At 39.0% G+C, this 17325-nt stretch overlaps 1 protein-coding gene across 1 annotated transcript in view; it reads right to left on the reverse strand.

Moving 5' to 3' along the window:
- Positions 1–17325, reverse strand: part of LOC133643376 (receptor-type tyrosine-protein phosphatase gamma-like) — a 705805-nt gene that overhangs the window by 283395 nt on the left and 405085 nt on the right. The window contains exon 4 of the mRNA XM_062037895.1: positions 12177–12359. Within this exon, the coding sequence (XP_061893879.1) occupies positions 12177–12359 (183 nt within the window). The remainder of the gene's footprint in view (positions 1–12176; positions 12360–17325) is intronic.

The following is a 17325-nucleotide window of genomic DNA, read 5'->3' on the forward strand; positions in this document are numbered from 1 at the left end:
CACAAAATCCTTGAAATTGCCACAAATGCACCGGGACTGAGACCTACTAGAATTGGAGCCATGTTTACTTCCTTGGAGGATGCATGTGCAAGCCCCACGAGAAGAAGATGGAGAACAATGATCTTATTGACTGCAGGCACGTACTACAATGGCGGACGCGCGTGAGCCGCTTTGGGTAAATTTAATACCATATATGGATAATCTGGTGACGGTTTTCCCAACCGGTGATGTAACGGTTCGTTTTGAGGAAGTATGGAGAGCAAGATTGTTTTATAAATATCTCCTTCGATGGGCTGTCTACTTACGCGTGACATCTGCAACACTTCTGCCGTGTACGATTTGAGCGGGCACATCCAGATTTGTGAGCGTGCAATACAACGCGCATTCAGATATCCATTCGCGTAATATCTGACTAGATATGCACATGCGTATCTAGTCAGACCTACTGGTCGCACTTATCATTACACTGTGTACCACATGCAATTGGTTCGAGGTCAGTAAGAACAACCAGAATTATTACATACATAAGGCGCAATGTCGATGTTTGAGAATATTTAAGGATTTTAAGTGTGCCTTATAGTCCGAAAAATACCATATTAAATATCATCTGCGAAAATGAATAATTGTATTGTATATCGCCTGTACTGCGCAACCGTAGTGGATACTGTATGTGTTTACTGAGATTGAGCAATTACCATAGCAACGCCCACACAACCCAGCAGTATGAAAAGGTACATAAATAGGTACAAAATACATAACAGACCACAATTGTTACTCATTAACAGTACCGTGTTTTTCGGACAATAAGGCACACTTAAAATCATTTCATTGTCTCAAACCTCGACAGTGCGCCTACTAACAATGGTGCACCTAATGTACGGAATAATTTTGGTTGTGCTTACCGACCTCGAAGCTATTTTATTTGGTACATGGTGTAATGATAAATGTGACCAGTAGCTGGCAGTCACACATAAGAGATACATGTAGACTGCAATATGACTCAAGTAAACAACAGCAAAATTGTATATGTTCAATTGAAAATATAGAACATTACACACGGCACTCAAAAATCTATCAAGATGTTTTAGTACGACTTTGGTAAGCTATGAAGCCGCACCGCTTGATGGATTGTACTGTGCTTCAACATAGGAGTATTATTATGGTGTGTGTATAAGGTAAGACATATTATCTGACGTTTTGTTTCGAAATATTATGTAAAATCAACTTTTCTTACCTTCTGGTACCTGCTGATCTGTATTGGGGATCTGCATAAGTCCTGAAAATGTGCGCGCTTTTGCCTTTATAGTCTGTACCGACACCGTAGACGATAACCTTTTTCTTTTTCTCTATCTTCTTGTTATGGGACATTCATCCTCTGCTGTTGCCATTTCTAATATAAAGTAGTGTAAAGTTGTTACTTATATCTGTCACTAAACTCGCCATAAAGCGCTAAAACATACCGGTGTAGTGAGTTTACATTATTTACCCAAGGAACTTTACTTACTAGATAATTCTGGTCGGAAGGTTTTTTCACGGGACACCTTGTTGCACGGATGAGGAGATACTGATTGAAGTAAAGTCTGAATGTCATTAGAACAGTTAGCTCCATCTGTTGACACTTCTTTCACTCCCGTCCTTGCACGCTACACCGCTACGACAAAGATGACGGGGAGAAGACGCTGCCGAAGGTGAGCCACGTAAATAAGACCGCCCACAAAATGGCGCATCCGACTGTCAGAAAGCGACTTGAAGATGATCTGTAAAACATCATCTATGCAACATTTTGACCAAAGAACCACCATTACATGTTATGTAGACCACAAGGAAGTCTTTTACATTTAGAAAAAATAATATTAATAAGGACTCGTTTAATGCACCCTATATTCTGGTGCGCCTTATATATGAAATTAGACCTGAATAGACCCGCTCATCGGCAGTGCGCCTTATAATCCGGTGCGCCCTATGGTCCGGAAAATGTGGTATGTTAATTATTATTTGTTATTCATGTATGATTATTGTCTTAACTATCTAAAATAAGTGAAAATGAGGTTTTTTGTGTTGTTATTTTCTATTATTTCAACTTTACTTCCACCCACTGAAAATTCTACATTTCTAAATGTACATTGTGGCTCTTGTTATGATTCATTCTTTTTTTTTCCCCCAAAACCTTTCATCGGACACTTTGTGCAGCATACATAACATACCACTTGCAGCCACTTGAAGCTCAATTAAACTCAGGAGTACACTTAACGATTTATGAAAGCCCAAAGCGTGGATAAATACTCGGAACCATCTCACTATACTGTGGATACACGTACAAATGGAAAGTCTGGTTTTGTGCAGAAACCTGGAGGTTTGAGCTATCTATACAGAGTTATCTATACAGAGCTATCTATACACAGTTCTATTGTAAGGCGCCTGCGACTTGTCATACCAGGAGGTTTTATTATGCTTGGTTTCATATTAATATAATTATTTTGTTTTGTTCTATATTTTGCTATGCATTAGATGTTATATGTTATGTCCATTTTTGTTGTTTTTGTTATATGTTATGTCCATATAAACCTCTTTTATTTAAAGAGGTTGGTCAATTGAGAAAAAAAAAAATCACATCAACACTAACGACCTGAGTAGGAGGCAGCAAAAAAAAGTAGACACAGACAAAACAAATAAATACACTATATTGCCAAATACTTTTGGCAATATAGTGTATTTATTGTATTTATTTATTGGCCACCTGCCCTGACTCCCATATGAACTTGAAGTGCCATCCCATTCCTAACCCATAGGGTTCAATATGATGTCGGTCCACCTTTTGCAGCTATTACAGCTTCAACTCTTCTGGGAAGGCTGTCCACAAGGTTGCAGAGTGTGTTTTTAGGAATTTTCAACCATTCTTCCAAAAGCGCATTGGTGAGGTCACACATTGATGTTGGTTGAGAAGGCCTGGCTCTCAGTCTCTGTCTTAATTCATCAAATTCAAGGCGTTCTATTGGGTTCAGGTCAGGACTCTGTGCAGGCCAGTCAAGTTAATCCACACCAGACTCTGTCATCCATGTCTTTATGGACCTTGCTTTGTGCACTGGTGCACAGTCATGTTGGAAGAGGAAGAGGCCCGCTCCAAACTGTTCCCACAAGGTTGGGAGCATGGAATTGTCCAAAAATGTTTTGATATCCTGGAGCATTCAAAGTTCCTTTCACTGGAACTAAAGGGCCAACTCCTGAAAAACAACCCCACACCATAAATCTCCTCCACCAAATTTCACACTCGGCACAATGCAGTCCGAAATGTAGCGTTCTCCTGGCAACCTCCAAACCCAGACTCGTCCATCAGATTGCCAGATGGAAAAGTGTGATTCATCACTCCAGAGAAGGCGTCTCCACTGCTCTAGAGTCCAGTGGCAACATGCTTTACACCACTGCATCCCACACTTTGCATTGGACTTGTTGATGTATGGCTTAGATGCAGCTGCACGGCCATGAGAACCCATTCCATGAAGCTCTCTGTGTACTGTACGTGGGCTAATTGGAAGCTCACATGAAGTTTGGAGCTCTGTAGCAACTGACTGTGCAGAAAGCCTTTGCACTATGCGCTTCAGCATCCGCTGACCCCTCTTTGTCAGTTTACATGGCCTACCACTTGGTGGCTGAGTTGCTGTTGTTCCCAAACTCTTAAATGTTCTTATAATAAAGCAGACAGTTGACTTTGGAACATTTAAGAGCGAGGAAATTTCACGACTGGACTTGTTGCACAGGTGGCATCCTATGACAGTTTGATGCTGGAAATCACTGAGAGCGGCCCATTCTTTCACAAATGTTTGTAGAAACAGTCTCCATGCCTAAGTGCTTGATTGTATACACCTGTGGCTGGGCCAAGTGATTAGGACACCTGATTCTGATCATTTGGATGGGTGGCCAATATAGTGTCTGTCATGACCTGTAGGACAGGCGGACTTGTGTTTTGTTATTTCTTGGTTTTGGTGTCCATTGTTATTTTCAGTGCTCCTATTTATAAGCCTAATTTCATGTTCCTGTACCCTTGCTTTTGAGCGCTATTCCCTTAGCACTCAGGAAACCCACCTAATCAGGATGATTCTCACGCCCAGCGTTGTCAGATATGTAAATATGCAAATATCTATGCATCATTTTGGTTTCCATTTTGGGTTGTGTCGACAACCGCTTATGTCAACGCCAGTCAGTCCAAGGGAGATAAACGGGAAAGCATGAATGAGTTTTACTAATAAGAGACCATCGAGGCTTCATGCGGGAGTGGAGTGAAGCCAGTTAACCAGAGATTGCAGATGGCAGTGATGGCTGTTGAACGGAAAATAAGTTATGAAGCAGATGGCCACGTGATACATGACTTTAAAGGCCTACTGAAATGAATCTTTTTTATTTAAACGGGGATAGCAGATCTATTCTATGTGTCATACTTGATCATTTCGCGATATTGCCATATTTTTGCTGAAAGGATTTAATATAGAACAACGACGATAAAGATTGCAACTTTTGGTATCTGATAAAAAAAAAGGCTTGCCCCTACCGGAAGTAGCGTGACGTAGTCAGTTGGACATATACGCAAAGTTCCCTATTGTTTACAATGATTTGCCGCATGAAGTGAGAGAGATTCGGACCGAGAAAGCGACAATTTCCCCATTAATTTGAGCGAGGATGAAAGATTTGTGGATGAGTAAAGTGCAAGTGAAGGACTAGTGGGGAGTTGAAGCTATTCAGATAGGTAAGATGCTGTGAGAGCCGGGGGTGACCTGATATTCAGCTGGGAATGACTACAACAGTAAATAAACACAAGACATATATATACTCTATTAGCCACAACACAACCAGGCTTATATTTAATATGCCACAAATTAATCCTGCATAAAAACACCTGCGTGTTTGTTATGCTAGCTCCTAGCTCCTCTGCTAGCTCCTAGCTCCATAGAACACGCCAATACAATTCAAACACCTGATCAACACACACAATCACTCAGCCCAAAAGACCGTTCACCTAACCCAAGGTTCATAAAGCTTATATATTTTTAAAAAGTTACGTACGTGACGCGCACGTACGGTACGGTACGTGTTATGCTAACTCCTAGCTCCTCTGCTAGCTCCTAGCGCCATAGAACACGCCAATACAATTCAAACACATGATCAAGACACACAATCACTCAGCCCAAAAGACCGTTCACCTAACCCAAGGTTCATAAAGCTTATATATTTTAAAAAAGTTACGTACATACGCAAAAAAAAGCCAAAGCTGCATACTCACAGTAGCACGTCTGCGTCTTTGTCATCCAAATCAAAGTAATCCTGGTAAGAGTCTGTGTTGTCCCAGTTCTCTACAGGCGTCTGTGTATCCAAGTCAAAAGCCCTCCTGGTTAGAGTCTCTGTTTTCCGAGTTCTTCCATCTTGACTGCATCTTTCGGGAATGTAAACAAAGAAGCGCCGGCTGTGAACTGTTGTGGCTGACTACGTTCGAAAAATACGTCCATTTCGCACCGACAACTTTCTTCTTTGCTTGCTCGGCTTCCTTCTCCATAATGCAATGAACATGATTGAAACAGATTCACGAACACAGATGTCCAGAATACTGTGGAATTATGAAATGAAAACAGAGCTTTTTCGTATTGGCTTCAATGTGGAAGGCATACCCGTGTTCGCCGGTCTACGTCACGCGCATACGTCATCCTCAGAGGCGTTTCGAACCGGAAGTTTAGCGGCAAATTTAAAATGTCACTTTATAAGTTAACCCGGCCGTATTGGCATGTGTTATAATGTTAAGATTTCATCATTGATATATAAACTATCAGACTGCGTGGTCGGTAATAGTGGGTTTCAGTAGGCCTTTAAGTTTGAGGGCTTGGAAAAAATATAATATAATATACAATGTATATAATATCATCGTAAAGGACAATTGATAGCACTGAAATTTCAATCAGAAGACTTTTAGCTTTATGTGTTAAAGAGGATTTAACACACCTTCTCACCTGTGGAAAAATTCTACTTAATTTCTAAAAATATACAGCACAGTAGTACCTCGACTTACGAGCTTAATTGCTTATGTGACGGAGCTTGTAACTTAGGCTCTGTCCACATTAAGCCGGATAACTCCTTAAATGAATAATTATTTAGCCTAAGCCCCGTGGCAGCAACATTAAACCATCGTTTGAGGTTCCCCTCCTTGGATAATTTTTTACACGGGTAAGTGCGCCGTCTTTTTATTGAAGCTCCGGCTCTTAGCTCTGTATGGACTCATTGATCGTTTACAAACTGAGTTCGGAGGGGAAGTGACGCCAGGAAGTGAGGTCAGAAAGAACGAGCCACAGCCAGCTTCATAACAATCGGTTTCGTAACTCGGAGGTAACCACTGGAAATATGAAGGCGAGTCATCCAGACATGTCTGTGTTTCTCCTTCTTCTACATGTACAGACACTTGTAGAAATCACACATGAATACCTTAAGAGAGGGAAACGGGCGATTGCAGCTATTTGGGATCAGAGGTGGGTAGAGTAGCCAGAAATTGTACTCAAGTAAGAGTACTGTTACTTTAGAGATGTATTACTCAAGTAAAAGTAAGGAGTAGTCACCCAAATATTTACTTGAGTAAAAGTAAAAAGTATGTTGTGAAAAAACTACTCAAGTACTGAGTAACTGATGAGTAACCTGTTTGTTTAATGATGACGGCAACAAATAATGCACAAAAACATAAAAATAGCAATGAGCAAATTCAGAGCCAGGAATATCTCTTAAGCAACTAAAACAATAATATATATTAAATAATAATTCATTAACATAAACAAAAATTAAGGCATATTGAGCCACAATAACTTAACAGCACCATAGGCTCAGTAGGCAGAGATTACAAAGGAAAATAACAAGCAAACCATAAACTGATATGTGTGGGCCGCATCTGGGAACACACTGATTGGTGTTTCTATGCATGTGTGTGTGTGTGTGTGTGTGTGTCTTTGTCTGTCTCTCTATGAGGCTGCAGTGCGTTAATAAATGTCCCCACACGATGTACATTTGACAGTGATTCATAGCAGGGAAGCTAACATCAGCCTACGGTGACAGCCAAAATATCTACTAAGGTTACTTACCGCAGTGTGCTTCCTCAAATTTGACGTTGAGTTCATGTAAGCTTAAGCTTGTTGCCTCTGAAACTTTATGTGCAGTTAATCACGTGACCGCCTGGCTCTGTTTGATTGGTGAAACGGAGTCAAACGTCACCAGTAGGTATGCGATAGATCCTACTCTGAAGGTCTGTCTGACAAACCAAAACAAACAAAGCATGCATTAACAGATCGATAAAAATCAGTAGAGAGTAGCGAGCTGAATGTAGATAAATGGAGCGGAGTAAAAGTAGTGTTTCTTCTCTATAAATATACTCAAGTAAAAGTAAAAGTATGTTGCATTAAAACTACTCTTAGAAGTACAATTTATCCCAAAAGTTACTCAAGTAGATGTAACGGAGTAAATGTAGCACATTACTACCCACCTCTGTTTGGGATACAACACATCTCAGTTGGCAACATAGCAATGTTGAGCGACGGTTTTGGATAAGGCCTGGAAGAACGGCAGCTTGGTGGGATATGTTTGTCATCGAGTGTGTTGTGTCAGAGGAACAGCAAGAGAACTTTCGAATGTCCGGGTCAGCTGTTATTCTACTTATTTGTCGAAGGGGAGAAAACGAGAATGCAGGCTCCCGTGGACGAGGGAGTACTACGGAAAACAGCGAATGCATTTGGATTGGCAAACAGACTATCAGTTATTGTCCGCCATGTATGTTGAGTGATTACTAAACGTCTAGTTTTGTACTCCATGACTATTGTGAAGCCATAAAGTGGTTGCGGCCGTCAAGTGCGACCGCCAATTTCAGCCTTCAAGCACATTGTCCTGACCAGATATCTAGATCCCTAGATTGATTGTTGTAAAATGTTCTGTATCACATTGTTTACTTTCACACGTCCATTAAATATATGATTCATGTATGATGGCTCAGGTGTGATTCACTACAATAGTCTAACAGCTAGTGATGGTGAGGCAAGCAAAGTTTACTGTTCAAAGAAATGTGGCAATAATTGAAACACAGGGTAAGAATACACTTCCAGGTCAGAGGTGACTATGACACACGCATTATTTTGTTCGCGCATGCGTACTAGGGTGCGTTGCGCCGGCGGACGGAAGGGGGAAGGCGTCTTAAACGATGGCATTGTGTGTGTGTGTGTGTGTGTGGACACGGATAAGGTTAGGTGGGATATACCCTGGATAACCTTAGTGTAGAAGGGGCCTTGGAATACTCATATCTCAAATCAATTTTATCCATGTTTCGACCCCAAAACAGCACACATTCAACACGTATCATGCTTACTTTTACATCAGAAACATTGTATGATAAACAATACAATAGAATGTAGTACAAACAACCACAGTAGTTTTATGAAGTAATGCAATAAAAATGTCCAGAATTTACTTTGGAGAGTGGAGAGTAGAGAGCTGATTCTCCCTCAAACACATAATCAGCAGCTTCTACATATTTTTGTGGATACATGAGCACTGTTTAGATATTATGATTACGTCCTTGGCTGTCGTTATTGACTCATTTTACTTCAGTATGGTGCAAACTAGCAGTGCTACGCTCAAACCACTTCACCAAGTTAGCTAGCTAATCTTTCAATTTATGTTTTTGAGGATTTCTTTATTTAATTCAATGAATGTCTTCCTCTTATCCTCAGCATTGTCCTTCACACAAATGTTCTTCCTTCTCATGTGTAAAACAACTAAGTTATGTCCATCTCTAGCTATAAGACTGGAGGCTTTGGGCAGATCTTAAGGCGGTCACTGTGACATTCGCTACATCCACTAGTGAAGGGGAGGCTCTTAAGTCATATGTTTTGCCTGTAACCTAAAGCACAACAATCAGCCGAGAGAAAAAACAAAACACTTATATCGAGGTATCCAAAACCAGTGACGTTGGCACGTTGTGTAAATGGTAAATAAAAACAGAATACAATTATTTGCAAATCATTTTCAACCTATATTCAATTGAATAGACTGCAAAGACAAGATACTTAACATTCAAACTGGAAAACTTTATTTGATGCCTGCAAACATGTTTCAAAAAAGGTGGCACAAGTAGCAAAAAAGACTGACAAAGTTGAGGAATGCTCATCAAACACTTATTTGGAACATATCACAAGGTCACCACTTTGTGAACAAATGCGTGAGCAAATTGTCCAGCAGTTTAAGAACAACATTTCTCAACGAGCTACTGCAAGGAATTTAGGGATTTTACCATCTCTGGTCCGTAACATCATCAAAAGGTTCAGAGAATCTGAAGAAATCACTGCACATAAGCGATGATATTACGGACCTTTGATCCCTCAGGCGGTACTGCATAAAAAAGTGACATCAGTTTGTTAAGGATATCACCACATGGGCTCAGGAAGACTTCAGAAAACCACTGTCAGTAACTAAAGTTTGTCGCTTCATCTGTAAGTGCAAGTTAAAACTCTACTATGCAAAGCGAAAGCCATTTTTCAACAACACCCAGAAACGCTGCCGGCTTCGCTGGGCCCGAGCTCATCCAAGATGGACTGATGCAAAGTATGTAATTATCTGTGGTCTGACGAGTCCACATTTCAAATTGTTTTTGGAAACGTGGATGTTGTATCCTCCGGACCAAAGAGGAAAATAACCATCTGGACTATTATATGCACAAAGTTCAAAAACCAGCATCTCTGATGGTATGGGGGTGTATTAGTGCCCAAGGCATGTGTGACGTACACATCTGTGAAGGCAACATTAATGCTGAAATGTACATACAGCTTTTGGAGCAACATATGTTGCCATCCAAGCAACATAATTATGGACGCCCCTGCTTATTTCCGCAAGACAATGCCAAGCCACGTGTTATAACAGCATGGCTTTTTTGATTTTTGATTAAGGATCCCCATTAGCTGGTTGCCACAACAACCCACTAGTCTTCCTGAGGTCCACAAACTCAATACAACTACAAGTAAAAACATATAATTATAACTACACAATACAGAAACAAATAAAAACCATCAACAAGCAAACAAGCAAACTATTTACAGTCACATAATAATAATTACCATATAAATATAACTACATAATACAAAACCAAACAAAAATCATCAACAAACAAACTAATTTAAAGACTCAGATAAAATATTACTTTCCTTTTAAAAACCTGTTTACTTTCAATGCCGGTGAGATTTCAAGGCAGGTTATTCCAGAGCAATACAGATCTATAAATAAAATATGTCCGCAATGCATTCTTCCTCGGACGAGGGAGTACAAAATGACCCTCACTAGACGCCCTGGTATTATGATTATGCATAGTGCTACTGTAGACTATTTGGGCCATGAGAAAAAGGAGGAGTTTTACTACCAGTTACTGATTTGAACAATATTAGAGTACTAGCTGACAACCTGTTCTGCACTGTTAGCCAGGAAAGAGAAGCATGCATTTCAATCAATCAATCAATCAATCAATCAATGTTTATTTATATAGCCCTAAATCACAAGTGTCTCAAAGGGCTGTACAAGCCACAACGACATCCTCGGTACAGAGCCCACATGGTTAACATTGGTTCTTAGTGAACAACCCAGAACCAGCCGTGTTGCCCTATTCTGGACAATCTGGACCTTACTGATCTCACCTTTTGCAGCAGACGACCAGACTGTAGAACACTAGTCCAGATGACACAAGACTAAACTCTTAACAATCTGACAAAGAAGAGGTCGATCAACAAAAGCAGCACATTTCCTGGAAATACCAACAGCCCTTCCCATCTTTGTAACCATATCACTGATATGATTTGACCATCTCTGGTCAAATCTTTTACTATGGCTTCATAGTAAAAGAGTGCGGGTACTAGACTGGCCTGCCTGTAGTCCAGACCTGTCTCCCATTAAAAATGTGTGGCGTAATATGAAGCCTAAAATACCACAACGTAGACAACTTAAGCTGCACATCAAGCAAGAATGGGAAATAATTCCACCTGAAAATTTTCAAAAATTGGTGTCCTCAGTTCCCAAACGTTTACTGAGTGTTATTAAAAGGAAAGGCTATGTAACACAGTGGTAACAATGCCCCTTTGACAACTTTTTGTAGGGATGCCATTCAATTCTAAATTAATGATTATTTACTATATAAATTACGTTTCTCAGTTCGAACATTACATATATTGTCTTTTTTTTTTTAATTTTTTTTTTTTTTTTTTTTTTTTTTTTTTTTATTAAATCAACATAGAAAAAACACACGATACACTTTCAACTAGTGCATCAACCCAAAAAAAACCCTCCCTCCCCCATTCACACTCATACACACCCACTCACACAAAAGGGGTTGCTTCCTTCTGCTACCAATACTCTGGCTCCCACAACATGGACGACACTTCTGCAAGGGACACCGTCCCTGAAGCACACTTGATTGTATGTGCTGCTGGTCCACTAACATTTTCATTTAATTACTTTTTTTTTTTTTTAATGTAATTATTTTTATATTGTTTTACTTTCTTTATTATCCAAGAAAATATTTATTTAACTTATCTAAAAAAAACAAAAAACGACCTTATCTTCACCAGACCAGTTATAGTACTCGGTAAAAGGTTTATTTTTAAGGCCAAAAACAGATATTCACTTAGTATTACTTTTTTAAAACATTTATTCAGTATTTTTTAACTTTAGAAAGTTACATGGTTGAAAACGATAATGATGCCAAAAAACATAAAAAAAGATGGGAAGTCCTCAAAGGCTTATGTTGAAAGTGTAATTATGTTTATAGATTATATGCTATCTGTTGTTGTGTTCCCTAATTTTGAGTGACCTGAACATAATCTGGACTGTACATAAATTGTTTTTTTTGAAAATGTCATTTTGTTTATAAATTATATGCAATCTGTTGTGTTCCCAGAACCCGACTTGGACATTATCTGGACCGGACCTGGTTTTAAAAACCCTTTATACATATATTGTCTTTGCAGTCCATTCAATTGAATATAAATTGAAAAGGATTTGCAAATCATTGTATTTTGTTTTTATTTACCATTTACACAACGTGCCAACTTCACTGGTTTTGGGTTTTGTACCACAATAACATTTATTCCTACTAAACAGGTACAGGTGAAAAGACGTTATTTGCTTACCTGTTTTTCCGGTGTTCTTCATAGTCGTCTTATTTGAAGATTCCTTATCGAAGCCCTCTAGTGTTAGTTCCTGGAACTCAGTGGATACTTTGGTGTCCTGGTCCACGATATTGATTGGCGATTGTTTTCTTTCCTTACATTCTGGGAAGGCGGACGCCCAGCCCTCCTCTGGTCCGTATGTACCTGGCAAAGGAAGCAGGTTCTCATTAGAAGACGCATGCATCATAACAGAGTAGACTTTAGAAGGGTATTTCAAGGAGCATCTCGGAGACATGGAATATCCTCTGAAAGCTGTGCTGCCAAGACGTCGGAATTATAATGAGACGTTGTTCACAGAATAAACATCGAGTGCTTTATACTGAGGCAGCTGCTTTAAAAAAAAAAAAAAGCACCATCTGCATTTCTTTCATGGGCTTCGGAATGTTATGATCCTAAGACAGCTGTGTTTGGTGACATTTTACAGATAAAGTCAATGATTATGCACTGTTGACCTCCTTCTCAAGTACATCCTAGACGGCTAATACACACAAGATGTCTGTCACATTGGGAGCTGACAGGGGGCACAAAAAGACGCCTCAGAGGACTCACAAGTTATATTTACATCCTTGAACAGTAAACGTCCGGTGTAACAGCCTGAGGAGCAGCGGAGTCTCTCAGGAGAGGTTTTCAATGAGCATTACTTGCTGGTGTCAGTGAACCCATCTTCTTTGGTACCTGGATGTCTATTATCGTTGGCATTAAGGTTGTAGCCATATGATCTCTTTGTGTCTGCCTTTTAGCACAGCTGGGAAAACAACAGCGAGTGATATACAGTAGCTGGATGTGGTTATGGAAACAAGTAGGGGTGTCTTTGAATAGTCGACATTCTGATGGTGCGTATTTAAGATAAGCGAGACAGACTTCTGTTAAATAAATGGGTTCATTTGTAGTTTGTTAAGTTAAGCAGGAAATATTTATATTTAAAACAAATAAGACACAATTTTATTCTGGCTATTCAGTTATTTTGCTGATAGCTAGTGGCTAACGTCCATTCGCAGTCAGCAAATTATTATGTATTCGTATTAATCAAAAATCTAATCTAATCCAATTAAATTCTGGTTGGAGTGAAATAGTATACAAATAGTATAAAAATTCATCCATCCATTTTCTACCGCTTGTCTAGGCCTGCTGTGTGTGCGGGTGTGTGTGTTCTGGCAATGCTTACTTAATGGGGACATCGCTCTGTTTACACACCTTTAGGGGACCTCTGACGGTATGGGGACAAAAAAACAGGTTCCCTAAAGCAGTGGTCCCCAACCACCGGGCCGCGGACCGATTGGTACCGGGCCGCGCAAGAAATACAAAAAAAATAAATAAATTGTTTTATTAAATCAACATAAAAAACACAATATATACATTATATATCAATATATATCAATACATTCTGCAGGGATACAGTCCGTAAGCACACATTATTGTATTTCTTAATGAAAAAATGTGTCCGTGGGACACATTTTCAAGCGTTGACCAGTCCCCAGCTACAAAAAGGTTGGGGACCACTGCCCTAAAGGGAAACCTTTTTAAATGATAGTCAAATCCATTCTGAAGATGTGGTTTAAGGTAAGATAAGATAATCCTTTATTGATCCCACAACTGGGAAATTTGGGTTACTTTGTTTACGTGTTTAAAATATTGGTCAAAGAGAAAATTAATTGTCTTGAAAAGTGAAACATTTGTTATCCTGGCATTAATAGTACTGTGATTCTGTATGGTATCCATCCTTAGTTAAAACTCATATATGTTTCCAAAAACAAAATCTGGTTTAGTGTTCTTAGGATGACATGTTCATACAGCATGATATATAAAACATTATTACCTTAAAGTATGATTCACATTCAGAATGTTCCATCCTTCTATATATGGTAGTTGGAGTTGCAGACAACTTGATTACTGCTGAATAGCAGTTTTCAGTAATGTCACGGAAGATGCAGGATTTGCTTGAACATTTAAGTGGTGAAACTTCCTATAAGAGGACAGCTGTAGTGCTGTATTCTGACCATCATGTCATATTTCATTTGGATTTGTTTTAAATTGTCCTCAGTAGTCACATACAATTGTGTGTGAATTATGCAAAATTATTTAAATTTGGTCCCCATGAACCATATTAACTCTTTTTCCCCAGGGTCCCCAGTAAGAATGATCAGCACATTACTTCATCAATCCAGAGATTTAAAGACGTGTATGAGCTAACTGGGCAGTGGCCATTTTACCTCATTTTTTTTTATGCCTCCACAACCTGTAGAAAGGGTGGTCCCCACAAGTGATGATCAAAAATTCGGTCTCCATGATAACCAGTATGTGTGTGTGTGTGTGTGTGGTACACAGAACATCAATTTCCACACTTCTATTAGCCCCGGGTCCAGTGGACCCAGACATCTTATATGTAATAGAAATGTGTAGGGGGGGGGTGTATGGTGTGTGTTCATTAAATATGTATTCTGAGCCAAAGTCAGTGAGTCTCAGTTTGAAAAATTAATTAATTGTATCATTTTTCTTTTAATAAAAAATGAAAACGGGTCCCGGAGACCCGAACACCACACAAGTTCATATGTGAGTAAAGGAGTCATATTATATTTTTTTTTTTTTACATGTAAAACTTCTTGTGGTCTACATAGACTTAGACTTCATTTTATTGTCATTCAAATTTGAACTTTACAGTACAGATAAGAACAAACGTGTGTTGCATTAGCTCGTTGTAGTGCAGGATAAAAGTGCAATAAGGTGCAGATATAAATAAATAGATTACTGTACAGATAGACATATTGCACTTTTGCATATGCATCCACATTTATGGATGTATGTTATATTGTCTTTATATTCCAGCGAGTTAATCCATTTTTGGGGGCAGCAGCGGTGGCCGCGCCCGGAAATCATGTTTGGTGATTTAAGCCCCAATTCCAACCCTTGATGCAGAGTGCCAAGCAGGGAGGTAACGGGTACCATTTTTATAGTCTTTGGTATGACTCGGCCGGGGTTTGAACTCACAACCTACCGATCTCAGGGCGGACACTCTAACCCAGGGGTGTCAAACTCATTTTAGATGGGGGGCCACATGGAGAAAAATCTACTCCCAAGTGGGCCGGACTGGTGAAATCACGGCACGATAACTTAAAAATAAAGACAACTTCAGTGAACAATGGGAGACCGGGCTTTCTGCTCCGCTGCTCCCAGTCTGTGGAACGCTCTCCCTGACCACCTGAGGGCACCACAGACTGTGGATGCTTTTAAAAAAGGCTTAAAACCCTTCTTTTTAAAAAAGCCTTTTTTTTTTTTTAGATATATGCATACTAGTTTTAGCTATTTGGCTGTTGTAGTTTTTTTTTTTTTTTTTATTATCTTTTTATTTTTTCTAATTTATTTATTTATTTTATTTTATTTTTTTAATACACTGTAGCACTTTGAGGTTGTTTACTCAATGTAAAGTGCTTTTTACAAATAAAATCTATTATTATTATTATTATTATTAAAAAATATATATAAAAATCAAATTACAGGATGTTATTTATGTAGTTTGCGTACATCGTGTGGTATATTTTTTTATTTTTTTTACATATGTAGCATAATCTAGAAAGACACAAATAATTGCTATTGTGACATCTAGTGGACACAATTAAAACAGCAGTTTCTTTCATTCAAAAATTTCGGCTCATTTTTATACTTAGTAAACTCATCCCGCGGGCCGGATAAAACCTGTTCACGGGCCTGATCCGGCCCACGGGCCTTACGTTTGACACCCCTGCTCTAACCACTAGGCGAGTAGGTCAATGCATACAGTTCATGGAAGTCAGTGAAGATAAAAATGGCATTAAAAAGAATAGTTAAAAGCACTATTAACATAGTACTTAGAGGTCATTTAGGTCTTTAATGAGGTCATTTAGGTCTTTAATGAGGTCATTTAGGTCTTTAATGATTAAGCAAAATGTATATTGTGATTTTATAAATTTATAAAGATGATAGATGTAGGGAAAAACTGCACAAATAGAGCAAAAGTAATGTTGTGAATTGCAATAGTATTGGTTTAAGTACTATTGTAATATGGGTTTACAATACATGTGTAATTGTAATCTGGTAAAGGAGAAAGTCAATCTGTGATGAGGAAGTGCACAAGGAATGCATCAAATCTGCTACTGCTAACCTATTTTTTCCCGTTTTGGCAAAAATAAATATGTTGCAGGGGAAATGAGTCATTCTCTGCAGTGTAACACATGCATGTCATTTATTTGCTCAAAACAGTTTTAATCTAAAATTATTTCATGCTGTATTTTGCGAGCCTTTGGGCACTTTGATCGGCTGCCATCGTCTTCCAAATCTGATGATACACCAAAGCAATGCCCAGCCCAATCAGCAGATGCCCTGCGATCACAATTCCAGATAGACAGATGTCTTCCACGTCCTCGACGGGAAGCACCGAAAGGCACATGATGCTCCTTTTATCCCACGGGTTTCTCACGTACCCCGCAGCGATCCATCCGTCAGGCCATATAGAGCAATAGCGCATAAAATAATGAAATGAACAAATATTGCCACAGCTACTTTGCTGAGTTACTAATTACTCTTGCAATGAGGTAACTGAGTTATGAACTCAATTATGTTTTGGGAGAAGTAATTTGCAACTGTAATTAATTACTCGTTTTAAGGTAAGATGACCAACACTGTACACTCCTTTGTATCAGAAATGGCAACAGCGAAGGATGCATGTGCATGTACGAGCCAGTCTGCCCCACAACAAGAGGATAGCGAAAAAGAAGGAGCTTTTTGATTACAAGGCCGACTACAACTACCGTATTTTTCGGACTATAAGTCACAGTTTTTTTCATAGTTTGGCCGGGGGTGCGACTTACACTCAGGAGCGACTTATGTGTGAAATTATTAACACATTACCGTAAAATATCAAATAATATTATTTAGCTCATTCCCGTAAGAGACTAGACGTATAAGATTTCATGGGATTTAGCGATTAGGAGTGACAGATTGTTTGGTAAACGTATAGCATGTTCTATATGTTATAGTTATTTGAATGACTCTTACCATAATATGTTACGTTAACATACCAGGCACGTTCTCAGTTGGTTATTTATGCCTCATATAACGTACACTTATTCAGCCTGTT

This window comes from Entelurus aequoreus, linkage group LG26 (assembly GCF_033978785.1).
Source record: "Entelurus aequoreus isolate RoL-2023_Sb linkage group LG26, RoL_Eaeq_v1.1, whole genome shotgun sequence".
Lineage (NCBI taxonomy): Eukaryota > Metazoa > Chordata > Actinopteri > Syngnathiformes > Syngnathidae > Entelurus > Entelurus aequoreus.